Below are 23,695 nucleotides of genomic sequence, written 5' to 3'. Positions count from 1 at the left end.
CCTGCCAGCCTGCTTGCCAGCTGCCTGGGTCTTGCAGCTTCATGCTGGTTTCCCCACTGACTTTGGTTGTTGGAAGCCATCAGGAAGTTGCAAGGAGGCGCTCGCTTAACGACCCATGATCCTCACTTAAGGCTGACAACAGGGACTGCAGGGATTGCCGTCGCTAAGCAATGTCATCACGTGACATCGCACTTTATGACTGCATTACTTAGCGACAGAAATTCCAGTTCCCGTTGCCGTTGTAACTTGAGGACTCCCTGTACTTAGCCCAAGGGGGACTTTTATAGTGAATTAATAGAAGCTGTTTGCCAGAAAACTGATTTGACAACCTGTGCTTCAGAATGTGGATAACACGATTGATACGTAGTAAATAGCCACATTTTAAAGGGCAGTGTGAAATTTTCAGTTTGAGGATTTGTTTATTTGTTTGCTTGACTGTGATAACTTAAGCCGCAACTCACATTACCCTGTCTCTCTGGATTACTCAGTGATGTTTAAGAGACTTTAGTTAATTGAACGTTGCAGGGACAACCGTGGCAGCAGAAAGCACAGGCAGTAATTCTCAATTGTGGGGAACCACACAGTTGGGATGTGGTTCATCAAACTATTATTTTCCAGAATTGCACCCCCTTTCAATTTCTTCATGCTCATGTTTCTTCATTCTTCAGCTGTAGCCAACCAATTTTTTGTAGAGCAAAAAGAAAACAAGAGAAGGGAACTCTGTTCTTTTGACCTAGGTTTGATATTGAAATGGCTCTTTGGATGCCATGAATGATTACTTACAGCAGGTGCTCTGATTCCCCTGCACCTAGTATTACAACACAAAGAGGACAATGCTTTCAGTATTGTGTAGAGCTGCAAGTAAGCAACTTGCTTTGATGAGAATTGGAAGCACACTGTCCCTGTCTTCTCTTGGTCATTTCCAAGCTCTGGCATTTGGCTCAAGGAGAACAAATTTTTGAAGGGCATACTTGGTTTGGACTAAAGCAGTTTTTCTTTGCTCAGTGACCTATCTGACGTACTTCCTTTGCCATTAGGGAGACATGGAAGTGCAGGAGGCTGTTGGCTTCTCTGTCCAGCTCTTCAACTTGGTGGTTCAGCCAGTTTTATTCTCTTCTGAGTTTCAGACTGAAGTTAAAGTATTAGGAGAAAATCATGTTAGTTCCTCTGGACTTCTGAGAAACTTTTGATATAGTTAATCCTACTTGCAGATCAGAAGTCTACCACCACCAGTAGGGTTTCTAAGTTTTTACCTGCAGCAATTCCTGTAAGATGCCCTAATCTTGGAGTGATGATATTATGAATTCTTCTATTTATTTTTTTAACTGAATGTTTATTTTGCTTCTATTTTATCTTAAGTTTTAAATTGTTTTACAATTTGCAATTTATCCAATGTCTCTTTCTCTGTTTTTAACTCTTAATTTTTTAATATTTTTATTAAGAGTTTTTACATAAATAAAAGACCACTAGGAAAATATATAAACCAAAGAAAGAAAGACAGGCGGTAAAAGAAAGAAAAAAAAGATAATTAAAGAAACAAAAATCAGAAAAAATAAGCAACTTCTGACCTTCTTTTCAACAAATTCATTGTCCCTCCTCCCTCTTAAGTATTACAAAACTCCCTTCAGCTCCTTATTCAATCCTTTTTCAATCATCAAATCCAGAAATCATCATTTCACCTACAAAAGACTGGAATGCCTTTATGGACTTTTTTCTAAAAATGGAAAATTAAGTCTTAATTTTTTCTATATCACTGCCATACTGTATATGTTGTATTCAATTATTGCTTCTGAATTTTTCTTTTTTACCTTGCTGACCGTTGACTGTCATAAAATAAATTTGAATTTGACCATGGCATCCTTCTGGAACGTGGCTATGTTCTTTTTTCCAGGCTTCCATGCTCTTAGTAAGCTGCGTTTAGCAATCTCTGCATGCTTATGCATGCACAACCCCTTCCTTTCACCTCTTCCAAACAGCTGTGCGTTCTGTTTTGTAAGGTAAAAGAAAATTGCAAAATTTTGCAGCTAAATGCAGCCATTTTAATTCGGCCCAAGGGAGTCAGCTTGTGCTAATTTGTAACCAGGCTCCATTTACACCTCATCGTATTTGTTTAGAGTAATTTGTTTAACCAAGGTATAAATAAAGCAAGCATTTTGATCGGACTGTGTAATTAATAGTAGAACTTGATGTTTGACTTTGGAATATCTAAGAGAAGCCCTTCATTTTCATTGTCTGCCCTTGTCTGATTTTTCACCCTTCATTAAGGGGGGGGAAAAAAAAGAATATGTGCTTGTTTTACAGTTACAGGACCGTACACAATTCAGTGACCGAGATTTAGCTACCCTTAAGAAATATTGGGATAAAGGTATGACCAGTCTTGGATCGGTTTGCAGAGAGAAAATCGAAGCAGTTGCGGCAGAGTTAAATGTTGACTGTGAAATAGTGAGGGTAAGAAACTTCTGTTCCTTTCATTTCTGTTTGTAGAAAGCAAAATAGCCTTGACAAAAGTTTTCTTTTTGAATTGCAGGAGTTAGACTGAAATACTGTAGATTGCAGATGTTATACAATGAATGGTCACATTAGGAAGTGCTCTGTTTCCTGACTATTTATAGCTAAAATGCCTTAGGTGAGACATTTATTGATCAGTACTATGTGTTAGATGTCTGATACTCCAGTTGTACTGGGATTTATATCAGCTTTTTTAAAGGGAGGGGCATTCTTGAAAGCTGAAAAGGAGTAACAGTTGCTTTTCTGTTCTTCATGGGGTAGAAGGAAGCTTTGTTTGGTCTTCTTTTCTTTTGACCTTGCAAAGGGGGGGGGCGGGAAATGACAGGAGCGATGCTTTCCATGTGTGGAGTCCCAAGTATAACGCCTGGCATCTTCAGTCAATTCATCTTCCCAATTTGCAGACTTGGCAAACTCTGCTTGAAAACCTGGGGAGTTGAGGATACCATATACTAATTTGGTACATTTTATGCTCAGTGGTGAGGTGAGGAGAGGCTGAGAATTCTTGAGAATATGAGTTGTTCCCTCGAACATTGAAATTTCCACTCAGTTACTAGTTCACTAAGTAAGCTAACTGCTATTCTTTTAGATTTAGGTGCTCATCGGCAATATAATTATACTAACTTACTTTATTGGGATATTGTAAAGACTGTTGACAGTATTTGTAGGAGGGCTTTGAACAATGTCAGATTTCTCTTTAAATGCTAACTATGATTAATTTTGACATTTTTATCTTACCCTTCCGCCAAACACCTTAGGATGGCATATATGACTGTCCACCCATACTGATACCATCTTGACCTGTGAGGTTCATAGCTGAAAGGGAATGAGTTTCATTGTGAGCAGGAATTTGAACACAGATATGCCATTTTATGGTCTAGCAACTTAATCAATATACCAGCATTTTAGCCCTAAAAATAATGTCTTTAAAAAATCAATGAAATCCAAATAAAACCTTTCCCCTCACTTCAAATATTTATTGAATATTTAGAGCTCTGAGTGTTCTGTATCCTTCTATCTCCCCTTCCCTATCTAATACTGCATCAAGACCAGTTTTTAGAATAAATAATCCTGTGCACATCCCATTTTTGCTTTTCAGGGTTTCAGTTTAGAAATCAGATATAATTAGGGCAGCCTTTCCCATCTGATTCTTTCCAAATGTGTGTCTCCTTTTCCAAATTCTTTTCTCCCTTTCTTTGCCAGATCTGGTAATTGCCATTAAGGTGCCTCTAATTCTAGTACTTCAATATAATACATTTTATGCATTCATTCATTCATTTATAATCAATAAATAAACCACTTTTCATTCAAAGATAATTGGATTAGAGGTGATAAAATTAGAAGAGAGGAATGGGAACATATGTTGAAATTCCATTTAGTTTCTCTTGGATTCCGACTCCTTATGTAGAACTGCTATCCACACATCTCCAAAGAAACTTCAATAACGCCAGTGTGTTTCTTCTTCGGTGATTGTAGTTCAGCTTGGGACGTGCACATGTGAAAGAGGTCAAACACCTTTTAAGAAAAATCTTTGCAAAGATGGCAGTTAGTAGAATCGCTCTCAAATACCAAATAAAATAGAGGAACTTAAAACTTGATAACAGTGGTTAAAATCATGTTTTGAGTGAATTGAAAAGGGGAAAATCATCACCTTTTCTTAAAAGTGGAAGCAGTAGCATGGAATGCAACATCCAAAGGAGTTGAGAACAAGGCAGGACAAGGCTTCCTTTTATGTGTTTAAGAAATTAATTTTAGAAAATGGCTTGAATTCTTTTATCTGTTGGGAGGCCTCTGTATTTAACTGCAGTTCACTGTTTCTGAAAAAAGAAAGGATTAACATACCAGTTATGTTGTTGGTCTTCTGAATTAAATATTTAAAATGGAGTAGGTTGTATTCTAATTTTGTACAAGTACTGCAGTAATAGAAGAAAGGACAAGGCATTTTGTGCCTTGAAAGCATTTAGATATCCTATTCCTTATTGTTGTCCCAAATGGTGCAAGTTTCAAAGGCTCTATACTTTGCAGTTAGCAATGCAGAAAATTGGGCATTGCATTGTTAAACGTGTTATTGAGATGAAGGCAATGTACATTAACTGCATTTATTTAAGCTTTCATGACACACTTTTTTATTTCAGCAATATTCAGACAATTCACTGTAATTGTCTAGAATTGTTTCAAAATTTGGCTGTAATGTTTAAAAATAAAAGATTACGTATATGTCCCTTGAAACAAACTTGTAAGAAATGGTCCTCTTTGCATAGCTCTCCACTTAACCTTAGATGGTAAGGGGAAATAGTACAGGATACTAGCAGATATTTATATGCGTAGAGGCAGCCTCTAATATATCTTGGTCCTAGGCAACTTGGAGCTTTAAACATCAATCCAGAAGGCAACAGGGATGTCCACCCGCGTACTAACCATTTCCTGTTAATAGGGAAAATTGTAGAGGTTGCAACCCTATTTCCTTAACAAAAGACATTCCCTGTGGCTTTCATGCTTTTTCTTTGTCCTTGAAGAAGATATACGTTGACACTTGTATGATTCTTCTAGCCATAAGTTTGTACAAATACAGTTTGGCTTGTATCTTTGTGGAAACTCTTCCTGTTCTTTAGTGTTAGGAAAGACATACATCGTTTCTTTGTGTTAGGAAACTGCAATCTGTCTCCTAGATTTAGAAACCTTGGGGGCTTCCTTAATTTTTCAGCTTTGGGATCAGCGATAACTTCTAATATTTTCCATATCTGTTTTCTTATTACAAGACTTGGATTGGAAATCGGAGACGAAAGTATCGTCTAATGGGAATTGAAGTCCCTCCTCCTCGAGGCGGCCCTGCTGTTTTTTCGAGTCAGTCTGATTCCAGTGATAAATCAGTACCCATTCCAGGAGATGACACTCTGACTGATATAGGAGATGATAACGACAGGAATGATGAAGTATCCATCTGCTTATCAGAAGGAAGCTCCCAAGGTATTCAGAGCTGCCATTGGTATTATATTGTAACACGCGGGGCCTTCAGGGTTTACAGCATGGAACACTTCATTTAAGTTCCAGCCAATCACCCATGACTTCTAGGATGGTCATTCTATCTTATCCCTTCAGTTTTCCAACTTTTCCTTTCCTAATAGGATTGGCTGCCATTTATTTCTTTCTCAGTCCTGCCTGGAGATGCTGAGATTGAAATTTGGATCTTCACCTTGCTAATTACAACTGCTGCTGCTGAGTGATTGCCCCTCCCCAACTAAAAATAAACAGCAATAAAGAAAGAGTTGAAAGATCAAGATGGAGAATATAAAATTTGCAAGAAGCATATACGTATCAAGTTGAAATCAGGTTTATTTGACATATAGAGAAATCATAGAGATCAAGACCCTTTGCACATATTTATAAAATACAAAGCAGTAGAGGAATCTTCTGGGAATGGGACATGTAGTTATTTTTTAGGTCAGGGATGATTGCTCAGGCATCTCCCTGGATTAAATGTTGTGTTGTTATCTGAACTCTCCTGCATAGCAATATATAGCTAGCAATCTGTGTATCCTGCTTTATTTCCTCCAAGCTGACAAAAATGCAGTTGAAGATGCAATATGGTATTTCTTCCAAAGGCATTGGTGATAAATCAAGAAAGGGGCTTCCATGGGTCCAGCTCACAGCGATGTGCCTCACGCTTGAGATGGTGTTAAGAAATTCTCTACCTTTAGACCCTAATCCTAGTTAAAAGTCATTCTGGGCCAGGATGTATGCCCAACATAACATGGCTTATACAGCCTGTCTGAATATTTCATTGCTCATTTGGACAACACAAGTCCAGATTAAAATTTGTTTTTCAGGCTGACTGTAAAAGGATAATTAATATTTCAGTAGAAGAGAGGCGTAGAATCATGGCCTGGCACTGATCATTTAATATGGCTGAAATTATCCTTTAGTGTTAGAGCCCATTCTTAGCAACCCAACAAGTGATAGAGGCAGGCTGTTATGAGGCTGGAAGTGGGTTTTAAAATACACAAGCAGCAATGACTGTGTCTGATGGAAGCGAACATGGGTTCACATTTCACCGACTTCACAGTTCAGCTAATTGCTCCTGGTGCTTTTGACTGGAACAAATTGGCAAAGACTTTGCCTTGGGAACTTCAGAAATAGCCTGTTTCTAGGGCACATTAATGGCTAGATAGATAGATATGCCAGGTTTGATCTCATCATTTTGTTTGAACAATTTGGAGAAAGAAAGAATAAAAATATCTGAGAATTTGAGAACTTGTGATGAGTCTGTCAGAATTTCAGTTTCAAAGAGAATACAATAACAACACAAAATTGACTAGAAGTAACTGGAAGCCAAGCAGGTTACTAAAATCTGCAAATCTTCTTTTCGCCTGAGGTGAAAGAACTCCTCCAGCAGCAAGAGGGCTGAGGAGTAGAACGTTCTGCAGCTCTAGCGAGAAACTGTCTTAATATTAATTGGGTCTGGCACTCTGAAGCTTACAATGGAACCATCAGGGAGAGGCAGCAAGAAGATCACTCTAATCAATACATGCACAGCTGCAGGATAAATAGTGGGTTTTCTTAGGGAACAAGGACTGAAAGATTTGGTTTCTTATGCATCCGCAATTATGATTTTGCGCCCACCATAAAAGACAAAGCTACATCAACTTTGCTGTATCATTGTTGAATGCTTCCTGGATGTGAAATGGATTGCTGTTTAGCATGAGCTGTTCAGTTATCTGCCTTTTGGAGGATTTGGGAAAGCTTAGCTACAATTAAGAGGCTAATATATTTTTCACACAGGTGATTCTTAAAAGAAGAAAGGTTTTCTGTGTCAACATGCTACTACAGAATTTTCTGGTTCTGATTGTGCTTGTTACGAAGTTATCACTACGGCTGCTGTTTTAGCTGGGCAATGAAACTTGGAGTATACACAACAGCTAATTGCCATGGTATATGATTCAGTTTATTCCCACAACATAATAGCTCATAGGAGTGGTGGGAGATATTATTTCTTGAAATGAAAGGGGTTAACTGCAGGGGTGATGACTTATTATGAATTTGTTCTATTTTTTTTTATATTTACTTGTATACCTGTATTGGTTTTATACTTTTGATATGGTCAGATGACTAAATCAATAAATTTTTTGTTCTGTTCTGTTTGAAATAAAAGTAACTAACATTAGGCATGCTGTGTTATTCAAGTGACATCTATCTAAGAATCCCCGAAGCCTTTCATTTAGAAGGTGTCTGGATCGTTCGGTGCATATTTTCTTTTAGACTTTCTATTTACTCCAGAAAGTATGCACAGATGTACACACAGAGGTCCTCAGAATTTTTTCTACGATGTAATATGCAATAGCACATAGCATGTCATATACCCACATTTCTAGTTCTATAAATAGAAACAGAGCCTCTGTAAAGCAGTGCTTCCCTTCTCTAATCTGGAGAGTTACTCTAGAAGATGCTATGGTTGATGATATCAAAAGTGACTGAGAGAACTAGGAGAATTAATTTTAATTTCCTGTCAAAGAAGATCAGAAGAAAGACCAAAGCTGTTCTAGAACTGGACCCAGAATAACACGGGTCTAGAAATTTTGTTTCATCCAAGGGTAGCCTCATGTTGAACTAATACCCTTTAATTCCAGGATCTCACCAAGAAAGGGAATAATTGTACTCTCTTTTTCTGATAGCATCAGTATAATGTTTTACTTGATCATTTTTTAATGGCAGCCAAACTGCTTCTAGCATTTGTTCTCTAGGATCTTGGATCTGTAGCTTTATCCCCAAGATTGATAAACATGGTTAGTTTTGGCAGTCGATATCTTTCTCTTTTGGTCTTGTTTGGCCATTGTGAGGTTTGAAATCCAGTTCCACAGCAGTAACAGTGGATGGATCAGAAATCTCCAGAACATGTCCTAAACACCCAAGTTTAGCTGTGAAATGAACACACACATTTTTTTTTTCTCTTTCTGAGGTATAGTGGATTTACTGACAGTCCTTAGATCAACACTTTACTTAGAACTATATAACTGTTTATTTCTGCAGAAGAACACAATGAAGTTCTTCCAAGTGAAGACATTGGTCACAAAGAAGAGGACCACACTACTGTATCTTCAGATAACGTGGTAAGAATGCTTCCTAAAATCAACTTATTTAATTAAAACCAGAAAGCATGATGGACTGATATCTGAAGGGCTCTGTGTTGTGCCATAGAATTGGAAAAAAGAAAAAAAGGAAAAATCAAAACCCAAAATACCATATCTTGGAAAGCTTTTGTGGAGGAATCAGATCCTGACAGTGTTAAAACGTTTGGTTTCAAAAATGAAATAAACTGTTTGCTTTTTTTTTCTTTAAGAAAATAGAAATAATAGATGATGAAGAAAGCGATATGATCAGTAATTCTGAAGTGGATCAAATGAGCTCTCTTCTGGACTACAAAGTAAGTACCTTGCACTTATATTTAAAGAGAAAAACCATCTAGCATGCAAACTTTGATCAAATAATTGAATTCAGAATATGACATTAGTCCAGTCCAAGACAAGGGGTTGCAGCTTCTGCTGTTAGATATCCGGAAAGCAAGACAATCCTCAGAGCTCAAACTGTTGTTCAAAGAGATCCATCCCCTCGTTTTTCATCATCCGTCTAACGCAAGAAGGGAGGTTGGACACGGACTTGTTTTACTATCCCCTCCTGCCCCTCCTCCTCCCTCCCACTCTCTTGTGTTAAGCAGAGATTGCATTTTAATCAAATCAGAATATTTGAAGTATCGTGACCCTCATTTGTAATCTAATAACCCTGTAATACTTCTGATAAACTGGTTAAATTTATCAGAGGGTATGGAGGGTAAAATAATTTTTTTAAAAAAAATCACAGTGTAGCACTTCTCCATTATGAAGAAATGTGGGCCTTTTAAGATAACCATCTTTTGTCTGCTTCAGATTCTTGTCCTAATATAGGGGCAAGTGCTGCAAAGTCCTGAGTATGAACTAGGGATTGTGAGAACATAACTACAGGCAGATGGTGCTGGAGGAAACATTTTTAGAAGTAGGATGACTTTTTTTTTTTTTTTTTAAGACAAAGCGTTCCAATTTCAGCAGCTTGTGGATTACAGGCTAACGTTTGCTTTTGATGCAATATAAGCAAAAGCAGTTGGGAACTATGAGAAGCGCTGCTTTTTGCCAAATTTGCAAAGGTTACATCTGTACATAAGAATTGGAGGTGGATCACTTTTAACTTGGGTTTCAGTTGATGTTACCATATAGAATGCATGTTATAGTAGAACATTGCCAGGTTTAAAGTAAGTAGAGTGTCTTTGAAAAAACACAATATCCATGTAACTGAGCTTCACATATTTAACTTCATGATCCCTGCTTTAACAGAAAGTACAGTGCCAGATGAATAAAAATGTGAGGAACGTGATTTTTCTTTAACATCACTTGCCACCAATCTGAATAGTGTGATGTGATACCTACAGAAACTTGCTATTGTTGAATTGTGAGAAACAGCTATTCTTGGATAACTAAGCAAAAATCTGAGAGAAATAGGTTATCCATATATTTTTAAGTGGAGTTCTTATCCTATTCCAATTCTTGTTGTTGAAATAAGTGGGAAGAGTATTTTCTAATTACAGAACATGGGAAAGAGATATATATCTGGATTAAGAAAGATAAACTCGTTTAAATCAGGGAAATTAAATCAAACAGTGAAACATTCTACCTCTAGATGTTTAAAAATTGGGTAAACAGGTATTACCTTTATCCTTGCTAATCAAATAAGGTAAGTTTCATAGATTTGGGAGGAATTTTAGAAATACCCATGCATGGTGGCTGGGGAATTCTGGGAGCTGAAGTCCACACCTCTTCAAGTCACCAAGATTGAGGAACCCTGCTTTACAGTATCTGGTCTTTCATAGCTGTGAACCAAGTTGTCCTTCATGCCAACTAAGCTGTTCTTTCACAACCTTCACCCAAGACTGCTGTGTCTTTTCGTGCTTCCACCCAGTTTCCCACTGGTACACACTTAGCAGTACAAGTAGCATTTGTACATTTTCCATAATTTATTTTGCCACCAGCAGGTTCCATCTGCTTCAAAAGTGTGTGAAGGGCACGGGAGGTGAGCAGCTGAAAAAACTGCTACTCTGCCCTGCAAATGGGTCCTCTGGGTAGTCACTTCAGCTGCATTCAAGAGGTTCCTCTAATACTAAGGGGAAGTTTTAGGGAATCTTGGTTGTACATACAAAATTTATCAGTTATGGTATGTTCTTCACATATTTCATCTGTTTAGATTAGGGATGTGGGTATATGAACACGTGCACAGGCATAGTAGACAAATATTTATACATATTTTTCTGTCAAATGAGGAATGGAAAACCAATTGTCTCACAGCCCATTGTTGAATGCCATATATCCATTCCATTCTCAAAATATATTGGCTCAGAAAAAACATCTTGGAATTCCAGTTTACAAATTCATTCTCGTAAATGGGGGAAAGGAGTCACTTAGTAAAATATTTTGTCTGGGTATTCTCTTTTTCCAGAACTTTTCAAAAGCATGGGAGGGCTGGGAGTCTAGACTAAGCACTCTTAAGATGAGTAGCTAAGGAAGACACTGCGGTATAATTTCTCATACCTTATTTATAGCAGTAGTTACTGAATGATCCTGATGGAACATCATTATTCTGTCATTTGAATTTTGATTAATATCTTATTCCTTTTTTTGTAGTAATAATTTTATTAAGCATTACAATTAAAAAGATAAAAACTAATACAAACTAAAAGAATAAAAGAAAAAAATGGAAAGGACAAAAAAAAGAAAAAATAGAAAGAAAAATAGAAAAAAATAATATAGTAAAGAAAAAGAAGGCATATATAAAGAAATGACTCCCCCCTTCACAACAGCAAGTATAAACAATTTTAGTAACTTATCACCTTCACTTAAAATGCAACAAATGATCTCTTCTTCCCATATCCCATCTCTTATCTATAAACAAATCCTTGAAACCTCGTTGCTTCAATCCTGATCAACAAAAGTCCAGTAAGGGTTAACAGAGATAACATATCTATTTAACCTTGATCAAATAAACCAATGTTATATTCCTTCCTTTTACTTTTAACAATCTTGTTTTTTAGCCCCTTCCAATAATGTCCTAGAACTTGATTTCTTTTCATTTTTTCTTTGTCCCTTCTCACAAAATTCTTCAAAGCTTTAACAAGCCTCTTTTGTAAATCCAATATAGGAAAATTATCCAAGTCACTCTTTTGGTTTGTTATTTGTATATCCCTTTTAATTATTAAGACATCAGCCAGTTTCTTTTGGTTCTGAAGGTTCCTGATAATTAAAACGCAATTAAGAAGTAATTCCAAAAGTTATTAAGAAATTAGGTCTTGCAAACCTTGGTTTGCAAATTAGGTCTTGCAAACCGTGTCCATATGGCTCTGAGCTTAGTTGGAATCCCTCGACTCCCAGCCACTCGACTCACAAGTCAACCACAAAAAAACATGGTTCCTGCAGTCTACTCATGAGGAGCAGCTGTCAGGAGCACAAGTGGGTGATCTCACAATCTCTCCTTTTTCTGGAGAGACCTCAGAGGCCAGAATTCACCGTCTGGTCGCCGATCTCCACCACAGCGCCGTCCCCACTCTGTCAGGGACATCTAGTTCACCATGAATCATCACCGGAAGTCCAACATCTTATTATTCCTAAATATACCCACACAATTTTTTTTAAAAAAGGGGGGGTAAGAGAGGCTCACTCATCATCTTATATAGCCTGATGGAATACGAGAGTTATAAACATCTAATCCAGCCCCATGAATCATTTATTGTCCCTGTTCTGCTCTTGTTAAGTCTGGTTAAACAATCTTTTTACAGATTGCAATAATTAGATGCTCAAGGCATGACCTGAGATGCAGGGGTTTGCTAAATTATTTCAATTTAACAGCTGTGGTGGTGTTTTTTTAAAGGATATAGTTGCACATACCAAATTTTGCTTGTGGATTTTAGTGTTTAATTTGATCATGCTCCTTGGCTTTAATTTTTTTTATTTGCCATTTCTCATTTTGAGAATATTTTTGTAAAAGATTTATAAATTTATTATAAATAGAACTACAGGTTTTATATCTCAGAATTGTCAGTAAGCAAATTGTCCATTTTTATTTTAATATTTTTTCCAAGCGTAAAACTTGATTCAGTTTGCACCACATATCTGCAAATATAGCTCCTCTTTAAACAGAAAAAAAAAAAGAGATGCATTTGAGAACAATTTAGTTCACTTACAGAATGAAGCATTATTTTGAGAGTTATATGGAACTTTTTTTCTCCCTCTAGAATGAGGAAGTAAGGTTTGTTGAAAGTGAACTGGAGCATCAAAAACAGAAATATTTTGAACTTCAGGCTTTCACAAGAAGCTTGATACTTGCCGTCAAAACAGATGATAAAGAACAGCAGCAGGTAAGACTAAACAAAGAGGAAGCAACATTTTGCCACTTTTGAAAGAACTGAAGGCCTCTGGTATGAAGATATAAATCAGTTTTGGTAATCATGATGGGTCTCCTCATTCACTTAGGTTGAGAGCAACTCTCTGCAACTAATGTTATGCACATAAATATACACACAGAGATGGCATTTCTCTCAATATTTCTTTATGATAGAGCTTTTTAAATGTGGATTGGAGAGATTGGGATGTATGTGCTTTACAATAGTAATGAAGAACCTCAGAAATGTAACTCTTGACCCAGCATCAGCACAACATTCTTCCTATCATTTAGTCTCTTCTTGGCTGAGACCCTCTCCCTTAGGTGGGGGACACACATTAGACCTAGTTTATGCCTTGGAGCAGTTGAGACATGAACAGGTAGTGGGGGGATTAAAAAGGACTGCCTTGTCATGGACAGATCAATACCTGGTAATCATGGGGTTAACCAGGTCCACCAACCTCTATAGAGAGATAGGGCCAATTTGAATGGCCTTCCTCAAATGTCTAATAGATTCCACTGGTTTTCAAAGAGCCCTTGGAATTTCCCAGTAGTTTGGATGGCAGTTCTGTTGGGATCCTTGTCAACCTCTGGAATATGGAGGCAGCAAAGGTCATGGATAGGATTGCTCCTGAGTAGCCAATCCCAATTTTTCTGTAGAGCATTGGGAGATGCCAGAAGAGATGAGGTAGAAGTCATAACCTGGAGGGCATAACCATGTGGTGAAAAACAGGCTGAGACTGAGCTACAGAAAGACAAAAGGGTTGCTGTCTCAGAAGCTGACTGACTTCAGAATAATATCAACTTTAGCTCTTGATGGGGTTATGCTCCCCCACAAAGAACCAGGGTGCAACTTGGTGGTTCCCCTGGACTGTAGCTCTTGCTGGATCAGCAAGTAGAAGCTGTCTGCATAAGGGCTATTGTCCAACTGTACCTGATGCACCACTTCTCACCATTCTTGCAGCAGGAATTTCCGGCAACTGATACTCATGCCCTCATCACCTTAGAGCTGGATTACTGTAATGTTTCTTAAATGGGATTGCCCTTGAAGACCATCTGAAAACTACAGTTGCTGCAGAATATGGCTGACTATGTGCTAAATAGAACTACCTTATATAGATATAGAACTATCAGAGCTGCATGGGCTCTTTGTTTCTGAGTGCAATTGTAGGTGCTGGTTGTCACCTTTAAAGTCCTTTGTGGCTTGGGGCCTGGTTAACTGCAAGACCGCTTGCTCCAGGTAGAATCTGCTCACCCATGGCATGTCTGCCGAGAATTCCCAACCATGCAAGGTATGGCTGGAGGGCACTTGAAACAAGCATTTTCTGCAAGGGTTCCCCTGTTGTAGAGCATTGTATCCCTGGATATAAAATCTGCACCTTCACTCCTAGTATTTAGAAAGTTATTGAAAACCTGGCTCTGCCAAAGAGATTTGGGACTATGAAGGGAGGAATGGATGCATATGAGGTGGACAATGGCATGGGATAGGGTCTGGTTACTCGAAGGACCACCTGACTCCCATAGCATCTGCCTGGCCGGTTAGATCTGGCAGGGTTGGCACGCTCTAGGTTCCATGGATTAAATAATGCCAACTTTCGGGACCCTGGAAGTGTGCCTTTCTGTCACAGTGCTTGCTTTCTGGAATGAGGTTCCTCCCAAGATTTGAACAGCCCCTACCCTACTTAGTATTTCAAAGGGCCCTGAAGACGTGGCTATTCACCCAGGCCTTTGGTAAGGACAGTTGATGCTTCTTTTCTTCCTTTCCCTTGTCCCCATCCAGGTTTCTTTTCTCTGCCATCTTTCTTCCTTTGTTTTATGTATCTTGTATTGTTACCTGGCTTTTAATAATTTGTAAACTGCTCAGAGTTGCTGGGAATCAGGTGGCATATAAATTTAATAAATTATTATTGTTCTTCTATTAATATGGGATTCAATTATTGATGGATTAGTATCATATGGCATTTATATTCAAGAAATAACATTGTATAAATACCATATGTTACTAACCCATCAATAATGGATGCCAATCTCTATATTGTTGATGATGTTTTTGCTGTAAACCACTTGGATTAAAACAGCATAAAAATAAATAACTAAATGTCAGTAGAAATAGGAATTGAAGAGTGAAAAATGAACATTCCCTTCCCTGTTCCCTCATTAATCTAGAAAGCCATGATTTGGTAGGATCCCGAATTCATAAGAATGAGTGGCAACTTTTCATTATTTATATTTTATTTTTAATTCAGGCACTTCTAGCAGATTTACCTCCAGAATTGGAAGAGATGGATTTCAATCATACATCTCCAGAACCTGATGATACCTCATTCAGCTTGTCATCTTCATCAGAAAAAAATGCCTTGGACAGTTTGTGATCTTTTGACAAAAGAAACAACACAGTATAGTTTGTCTAATGTGTATGTTTTGAACCAATTACATTTTGTTAACCAATATCCTTAAATATGAAGGAAGAAGTAGGGTGGGAAGGCAGGCAAGCCAATTGTATATTGAGTGCATTTTGATAGTATCTACAAATTCAGAGTTTTGTTGCTGACAAATGTGAAAGCTACTTGAAAGCTGTTTCTAGCAGCTATATCTTGATGATGGTACCTTCATAATAACATGAACTTGATAATAAACCCCTGACCTAATGAAGGCACCAAGAATGGAAGAATAATAGTCAGTTATGTTAATAATTCAACAGTCCTTCCTAATGTTATCTGTCAGTCCTACAGTGTGATATTTTGCCTTTTCTTGTTCTTTTCTCCTTCTCAGGTAGGTGAACTGATCACTGGAAATTATGGGTTTCAAGAGATCAGTGGGGATAATTTGGGCCTTCATTCAAATGATGATCATTCTAACCAGGGATCAAACAAAGAAGTATTGGTCTTTTTCTTTTTCTGTATATAGCAGCAAATCATTGTAACTTCTCTTCATCTTCGATTGATGAAATATCCTGGAATATTTTCATTACCGAAAAAGCAAATCTATTTATCTTAGCTCTAATAAATTATTTTGTGTATATCAGCAGATGGAAATTCCAAACAAAAAACAAAACAGTTGACTTTTATAAATGCACAGTTTAGAAAAACAATTTCCAGTAGCACAGCATTCCCCTTTAGTAGTTCCCCCATGGGGGGGGGGATGGGCGGTTGAAAAATTTAATAAATAAATAAATTTAAAAACTGTAGAGATTGGTGATACTAATCCTAGGAAAGCTACAAAGATCCAGTATATACCCATGTTTGAAGGTCTGGTAGATGCTTGTGGCTTACTTACAAGCTAGTGGTCCATGAGCAAGCCTCATATAAAAGTTTCATGGAAATATAAAAAGTTTTGTAATTTAAATTTCCCCTCCAAGTGTGTTTGGTGGAAATAGTGACTCAAGAGAAAGAAAAACTTCATGGGTGGTGTGAGAAATTTTGATGAAAATTCCCCCCAAGGGGAATTACTTCTGGAATTGTAATGTGGAACAGCTGCTTAGTCCATATACCTGTTAAGATAATTTTTTAAAAAACAAACTAATCGGCTAGCAATCAAACACTAATTTATGAATTAGCTCTGAATAGGATTTAGCAAACGTACAATACATTTATGCATCCTGGCTTAAAAGTTACTTTGACTTGTTAGGCAATAAGTGGGCCATGTAGACCTGAACTCAGTGACAAATACACTGGAGTTATCCATCTTCGCTGTGTGCATCAAAATCCTGCTCAGAATAACGTCTCAGAGTCCAGTGCATAATTTGACCATTGTCCTCTTTTTCAACTACTGCTAGCAACAGAGTCTGTTTTAATCTTAAACATTTTTAGAATTTTGATCTAAAGTTATGTATGTTGTGTCTTAAATAGGATAATGAAAATGTTACTTACCAATTTGTATGCTTTGTTCTTTGGGATAGTATTTCACTGATTGATTAGGTGCTTGTCAAGTCCATGTTGACTCTTAGCGACCACATAGGTAGACTTTCTCCAGGATGATTTGTCCTCAGTGTGGCCTTTAAGGTCTCTCAGTGCTGCCTTCATGAAAATGTGAGATAAATAAGAGATGCTATTGATGCTCCATAGCACAGACATAGAAGGCACAGTCTTTACATTTTATGGAAATGTTGGTAAGCAAACTGCTATGTAAGAAATTTGTCCTCCCTCTTCTAAAGTCCCCTTGTGTGTTATTTTTAAATTCCAATTCATAGCTTCTTCACCATAGCCATCACTGCCTCCCTGCCCTCTTCATTCGTTTCCATTTTATCTCTCTGCTTTCCTCCTCGTTGCTGTCTCAGAAAGAAAAGCACAGGAGAAGCAGGATTGCAACTCCCCTTAGCCTAAGAAGATCTCTGTAATGGTCACCAGGGAAGGGATTTGCAATTTCACATCTTGCAGAGGAGGAATCAATGTTTGTCCCTGTCTGTTTGCACCTCCGTGTAGAAGCGAATGTACTTGGCTTTCAGCAATGATGTACATACTCTCGAGTGAAAATGAAAAGGGGGTGGGATTGGGTACCGTTCTGCATCTGAGAAATCAAAATCTTATGCCAAAGAAGGCTGTATTCTTTTGGCCCATATAAATTATGCAAATTTATTTTACATAGGTTAATTATGGCTTCCTTTTCCTTAATATTACTCTGGTTTGCTTTCTGGAGAGGGGTCAGGAGGACACTGATGTTCTTTACCTCCAAATACTAGAAGGCTCCTGAAGCCACACCTCTAGCTTCTGAGTTTTCAGCAAGCATTCCCTCAACATTTTTATAGCACAAGTTAGCAGCAATAAAACTAAATAATAAACACGTTAGGTTCTCAAGAAGCTGTTCTGCGCTCACTGCCATGTTGATCATTACGTCTGCATTATGTGGCATGGTGACACGTGTTTAGGAGTCATGAAAGTTAGCTTGAAGTATGACTGTAGTAAGCGTCAACATTAGATGCATTTTTTTTTTTAAACCTGAATGTAAAAGGTAGGAAGCAGGCTGAGGCAATGCATGTTAAAGCCGTCATAATAGTTGGAGGAAGAAGGTTGTGGTGGGGAGCATAAAAGATGGCCAGGGAAAGGTCTGTACAGATCTGAATTGCACTGCGACTTATGTTTAGGGTAAGCGCCTGTTGTTCCACATGCCATTTCAGTCTGTATTTGCTTAACTAAATGCACTGCAACCAATGGACATTGTGGGGAGAGGGGGTATAATAAAGACCACCATGATTATCCAGGCCAGTGTTTCTCAACTTTGGCCCCTTGAAGATGTCTGGCTGGGGAATTCTGGGACTTGAAGTCCAGACATCTTCAAGGGGCCATGGTTGAGAAACACTGATCTAGGTACTTCTCATTTTTGCTTTCTAATGCATAGTCAGCAGCAATCCAGACATCATATAAATATGGGTTTCAGTGGAAATGCAAGGTGAGCAGAGTTTTGAAAGAACTGAAAAGCTATTTCATACGAAAGTTTGCTTTTTTTGTATTTAGCTACCTCGGATGTAGATGCCCAGATTCCTAAGCTATAAAGATGCCTTTCAGCTTTGCAGCTATACCAGAAGTTCAGTGGAAGGCTTGTGTACTGTTCAGGCAAATCTTTTGTGAACTGGAAAATGTCATTCTTCTATCAGTAATTTGTGTAGCACTTTGGTTGTGTATCTATCCATCTGCCTAGCTCAACATCGAGTCACTAATTTTGACTTTGAAAGGCATGACACAGCTAGTTATTCCCTGGCCTCCAGTGTGATCTAAATATAACTCTGCAAATTATAAATATAAACTTTTTTTTGGCTTGGGTTCTTTTAAGCTTGTGCATCATTTGATGCTGAATGTATGATCTGACTCTGCAATGAAAATATTTGTTTTTGAAAATCGGTTTGTTTGAGAATATGACATGTCTTGTTGAGCTGTGATGGCTCACTGATGCGGAACTTCATCTGATGCTAAGACTCATCGGATGATGAGAATATGCATTTTATTTATTATCTGTATTAAAATAATTTCTAGGACATCCTTCAAAACCTCCTCACCACAATTTATAATAAAACAGCTGAACACATATGTTTGAATTAGCTCGCCCATATCCACTGAAACTGTAGCCTTTATTCTTTTCAAATCCAAGAACTGCTTTTTTAACCAGAAGCTTCTGTAAGGACCCATTTTTAACTTTATAATCTTTCATACTCATTGTTTCTCTCCCTCTCTCAAGCCTCACGAGTTTAGGGAGATACGGCTCATATACCTTTTAACAATTGCACTGAATGGAGATACATTTAATAGAATCAGATTCTTCTGTGCTAATACAAGAGGCCTGCTTCTTTTTCCTCCCGTCACCCTCTCCCTGTCCTCCTTTCCTTCCTTTTTTTTTTTAAAAAAAAGACAAAAACAACAAAAGAACAGTTGGTAATACCTCTGCTGCAATCCGTTCTTGGTCCATGATTCACCAGGTTGAGGATTAAAACACTAAGGTATAATGTCCATCTTGTGTATGGGTGAACACTCCATTGATCAAGATATTTTAACACAGGTAGTATTTTCAGGAAAAGGGTTGAAACTCTAGTCGCTCTCTGAGTGAGATGAGCAGTGACTAAATTTGAGATTTGAAACACTGAAACTGTATTTGGGGACAGACTCCATTACTTACCCTTTTTTTGTAGCATAAATTCTGATGTTCTCTTTTCATTGGAAGATAGATCCCCATCTTGGTCGCCAGGTGGTATCAAAAGTCAACCTTAGATCAGATTAAGTGCTATTTTATTTTTTTTAAAAAACTCTGGGATGTTATAGACAAAGAGCTTAAGCACAATAACATCTGGAATATGAAATATTTTACTGAATTATTTAATTTACGCAGTACTTAAAACACACACATATACACACATTTTACAGGCTACCTCTGCGAGATGACTCAACCTTGGATGTGCCCTAGACTATAATGTGACTTCTTGGTGTATCTAATAATTTCCGGCCACTTGATGTTTCCAGGTTCAGGAAGCGGGGATGGGTTATTTTGTCCTGAATATTGTCACCTTTGGGTAGGTTGGTTAGTTGGCTCTTTTGGCTAACCTAATGTTAGCAATATGAAAGTAATGGATGGTTATATGCATGGGAAGTTGGAAAGAAGCTTGTGGCAAAGCACTTCTGTAGTGTTGCCAAGTAAACATGGCAACATGTCCATGGAGCTCCCAGCTTAGTTCCAAAGAAAGTTGATGTGTCCTTTGACAGGCAGCTGTGTCTGCATATGCATGTGAAAGACCTTGTGAAAGGGAAATACACTGTACAATAAAGGTACTGGGGAAAATTCCTTCAAGATGTCCATTGAAATGAATGGGAGTCATTGAGGTTCCCCACAGGAATGTGCCTTAATTGGATTCTAATCACTGGATCAGTTTCAGAATTGGGCCTACCTTTGAATTGCCCAGCTATGACCTTATACCAGGCGCTTCTCCATTGCGGATGCCGGTTGCTTTGGCAAATAAGTTTAAAACTGGTCCCTTTTAGTCATCTTATAGCAGATACTTCAACTGGAAGTGTCTTCCTGCCACTTCTATTCCTGGCTTTGATAGTTGGCTTCACTTATCTCTTGGGTCCTGACTGGCCCATCCCCAACACTAGCTATCTCTTATCAACATTCCTAAAAACATCCCTTTTTAACCGAAGGGGCGAAAGACGTTTGAAACATTCAGTGTGGTTCTACAGAAATTCACATCGTACTTTATGCAGTCTGTCTACCCAGCCTGCTCTTTGGGGAATGGTTTGGAACTTTTTTCCCCTTGTTAGGGACAACATGCTTAATATTGTAGTAATTGACTAAAACAATTAAAAACATATTTTAATAGTGTTTTCCTTTTCTAATGACCCTTTTAATTTCCCAGTAGTATTTCATCGGGAAAAAATATTCAGGTGGCAAACAGTCTCCAAAAACCAAATTAATTCTCCTTTCCTATCTAAAACACATGGAGCACAGGATTCAGGGTAGATGTTTCCAAAGAGCATTTACAAATTGAACACATTGATAGAATTTCCTAGAAAAAAACAGGAAAAGGGCTTGCTGTCCCACCGAGAAAGCATGCGGCTTGGTCCTTTTGCTACCTGTAATCATGCTAAGTCTACATTGTGTTAACCCAGTCACTGTGATTGACAAAGTGTGGTTTACAGCTTACTGGGTGAACCCATCACACATGACGTCTTCAATTAAAAGGTTGAACAAGCTATGGCTTAGAATGACATATGAGCTCAGACTTGGAAATCACAGATTCAATTAGAAAAGTGGGCAATTCAGTTCTTCCTTGACACTGCTGATCTAGGAACACAAGTCCCTAAGTCATGCTGGTTTTAGTGGATATTGCAAACATGGCTTAGATTGTATCAGAACATTGCGCAATAGGGGTTTTTTTTTTTAATATATATATATATGTAAGAACTCAAGTTTAAGGTGTTCCAGTGCACAGTGCATCCAACTTCGTATTCTTCTACCGTATAATAAAAATGACAGGTTGAGTTTTTAAAGAGAAAGGTGAGAGCGAAATACGTGTATATAAGATTCCTTGTTCCATTAGCAGAGTGCTGGGAATCGGGCACCTAAACAGATAATAAAAACTATTTCTCTTGCACAGCGTACCACAGAAGACCTGCTCAAAAAGCTTTGGGTAGCTGGAGGAGCGGCAATTTGCAATTTGGTGCATTTTCCAGCTATTAAACCTGCTTTCAGTAGCAGAGAGAGAGAGAGATATGAAGAGGATTTTTGTCCTCTGCTCCTTTTGCCTTGCTACAGTGCTCCTTGGTCAAAGGATCTAGAATTCACCTTCTGCTGGTCAATGCGTGGAAAGAGTGAAGCATGTAATAGAGAAAATGTTTTGAGTGGTCCAATATCCAAAAGCAAACCTTTCAGCAGGAGTATCGGTTCTAGGTTCTGTAATTCCAAAGCAAGATAAATGCAAAAAAAGAAAGTTTTGGATCAAACATGAATACACTGTAAAAGTTCGTTGTGAATTATAAGCTGGCAGCTCCATAAATGATGCTAAAATTGAACTGCCCATCTGACCTCAGATGAAGCCTCTCCTTAGAAAGTTCTCTGCTCTGGGGGATGGTAACACATGATTTAAATTTTTGTTGAAGCTTTGGAAAATTTGAGTATCTTGTTTTTGTTTGTTTGTTTGTTTGTTTGTTTTTTTAAAATGTAAGCTGGTTTACTAAAATGTGCCACTGAAGTTGAAGTAATTAACATAATGTCCGTTAGGCCAACTTGAGTGAGTTTTGTAAATTTAGTGTGATTTAAAGCTGAATTTCTCTGTGAAACTCAGTATTTATACTGCAAATTTACAATATGTAAATGGTATGTGTAGCAAGAAGTCTATGACAGATATTTAACTTGAGTACCTCCATTGTAACCCAGGATAAACAATCTTGGTTTATTGGGAAAAGGGATTCCACCCATTTGTACTGATCTTATTTCTATGTGTGTGTGTGTATGTGTATGTGTGTGTGTATATATTATACACACGTACACACATACGTACACATATAGCATATTTATAATCTTGTATTATCAAAATCCAGAACACACAAAAGGTTATTCATAAGAAACCTATTCAGCTATTTTTATATGAACTGTTGGTCTCTGCCTTAACTTTTTTTGTGAAAATTTTGTGCCATAGGATTTTTAACTTATCAACAGATAGCTTGAGAAGTTTGGTTTGAAAAAATAAAATGTGAATATTGGATTTGGGCTAATGGATACTTTCAGAGTTTCCTGTCTTCATTAAGGGTTCTGCAGATAAGCATCTTGTATAGTTACATCTATTTCTTTTCTTACCCCATTGGTCCCACCTGCTTTCCCCCCCCCTTTTTTTTTAGGGGAGGGATGGGGCGTGGGGGGGAAGATTGCATCCACACTGAAATGCATGCTCTTAATTTCAGGAATTGTCATTTTGTTTTCTGAGTATGCCAGTTATAGTTTGACAGACCCTTAATAAACTGAGTTCTTTATTACAACACTGTAATTGTTAGGTCAACTTGGTTAGAATGAAGGGCTACCTTCCTTTCCTATCTTTGTCTACTGCATTCAAGGATATTTTTCTACATCTGCCAGATCTGAAAGACTGGAAAAATTCAATAAAGGATAAGTGAGTTGATTTCCTACATAAAGTTTCCAGTTTCTGTATTCATAACCATTGATTTAGAAGAGTTTGCTCTGTTACTAAAGCTAGATTTTATGTTCTCAAAGTCAATTCTATGGGTAGTAGCATAAGCTCCCCAGCTTTACATTCAAACCCTATTTTGCCTTCTGCTCTCCTGTTGTGTGCCCAAATTAGCTGGTACATTGGCTTGGTTCACACATTAAACTCAGCCAACTTTGTTTTGGGGTGTAACGCACACCCAGCCAATGTGATTTTAAAACTGGGGTTTATAGCTTACTGTAATATATGAACTTAGCCATTGTGGCTCAACTCTGCAAAGTTAAAATAGGACATGGGTTAATATGATGCCCAAGGCCATCCATTCTAATAATTACAATGATGACTTATATAAGAAAGGAGTTACTGTAGTAATACTTATCTTAGAAAGTGAACTTGTCATTTTTAAAGCAGGTTATACCTGGTTGACAGCAGTAAGTGATAAGGTGGTTTGTCTGGTTTTTGCTTAGCCTAATGCGTGAACCAAACAATTGTGCTTTAGCATTAATGTGTACATTAGGCTGCTGTGGCTTTTTTTTTTTAACCAAAGCTTAGGTAAAAACGACAACAGCTTCCCAAACCCTGGCTTAGTATCGTGTGAGCTCA

The 23,695-nt window shown here is 37.8% G+C and overlaps 1 protein-coding gene across 6 annotated transcripts in view; it reads left to right on the top strand.

Annotated features, from left to right (window-relative positions):
* The window catches only part of HDX (highly divergent homeobox), a 43,484-nt gene extending 20,437 nt beyond the window's left edge, over positions 1-23,047 (top strand). For 4 of the 6 annotated variants that reach the window (XM_088151505.1, XM_088151502.1, XM_007425223.4 and 1 more), the window contains 6 exons: positions 2,302-2,448; positions 5,265-5,472; positions 8,530-8,609; positions 8,840-8,923; positions 12,809-12,931; positions 15,201-23,047. In XM_088151505.1, coding sequence (XP_088007631.1) covers positions 2,302-2,448; positions 5,265-5,472; positions 8,530-8,609; positions 8,840-8,923; positions 12,809-12,931; positions 15,201-15,326 — 768 coding nt within the window. In that variant the 3' untranslated portion in view covers positions 15,327-23,047. Of the gene's footprint in view, positions 1-2,301; positions 2,449-5,264; positions 5,473-7,284; positions 7,434-8,529; positions 8,610-8,839; positions 8,924-12,808; positions 12,932-15,200 lie in introns of those variants that run through there. The other 2 variants (XM_088151504.1, XR_015798064.1) reach the window with 2 other exon arrangements.
* Positions 23,048-23,695: the final 648 nt, after the last annotated feature.

Source organism: Python bivittatus, unplaced genomic scaffold (assembly GCF_059951505.1).
Source record: "Python bivittatus isolate LINGU-HERP-01145 unplaced genomic scaffold, Pbiv_v1 ctg000670_np1212, whole genome shotgun sequence".
NCBI classification, from domain to species: domain Eukaryota; kingdom Metazoa; phylum Chordata; class Lepidosauria; order Squamata; family Pythonidae; genus Python; species Python bivittatus.
The sequence above is the reverse complement of the archived record's forward strand: the minus strand, read 5'-3'. Positions and strand labels throughout refer to the sequence as shown.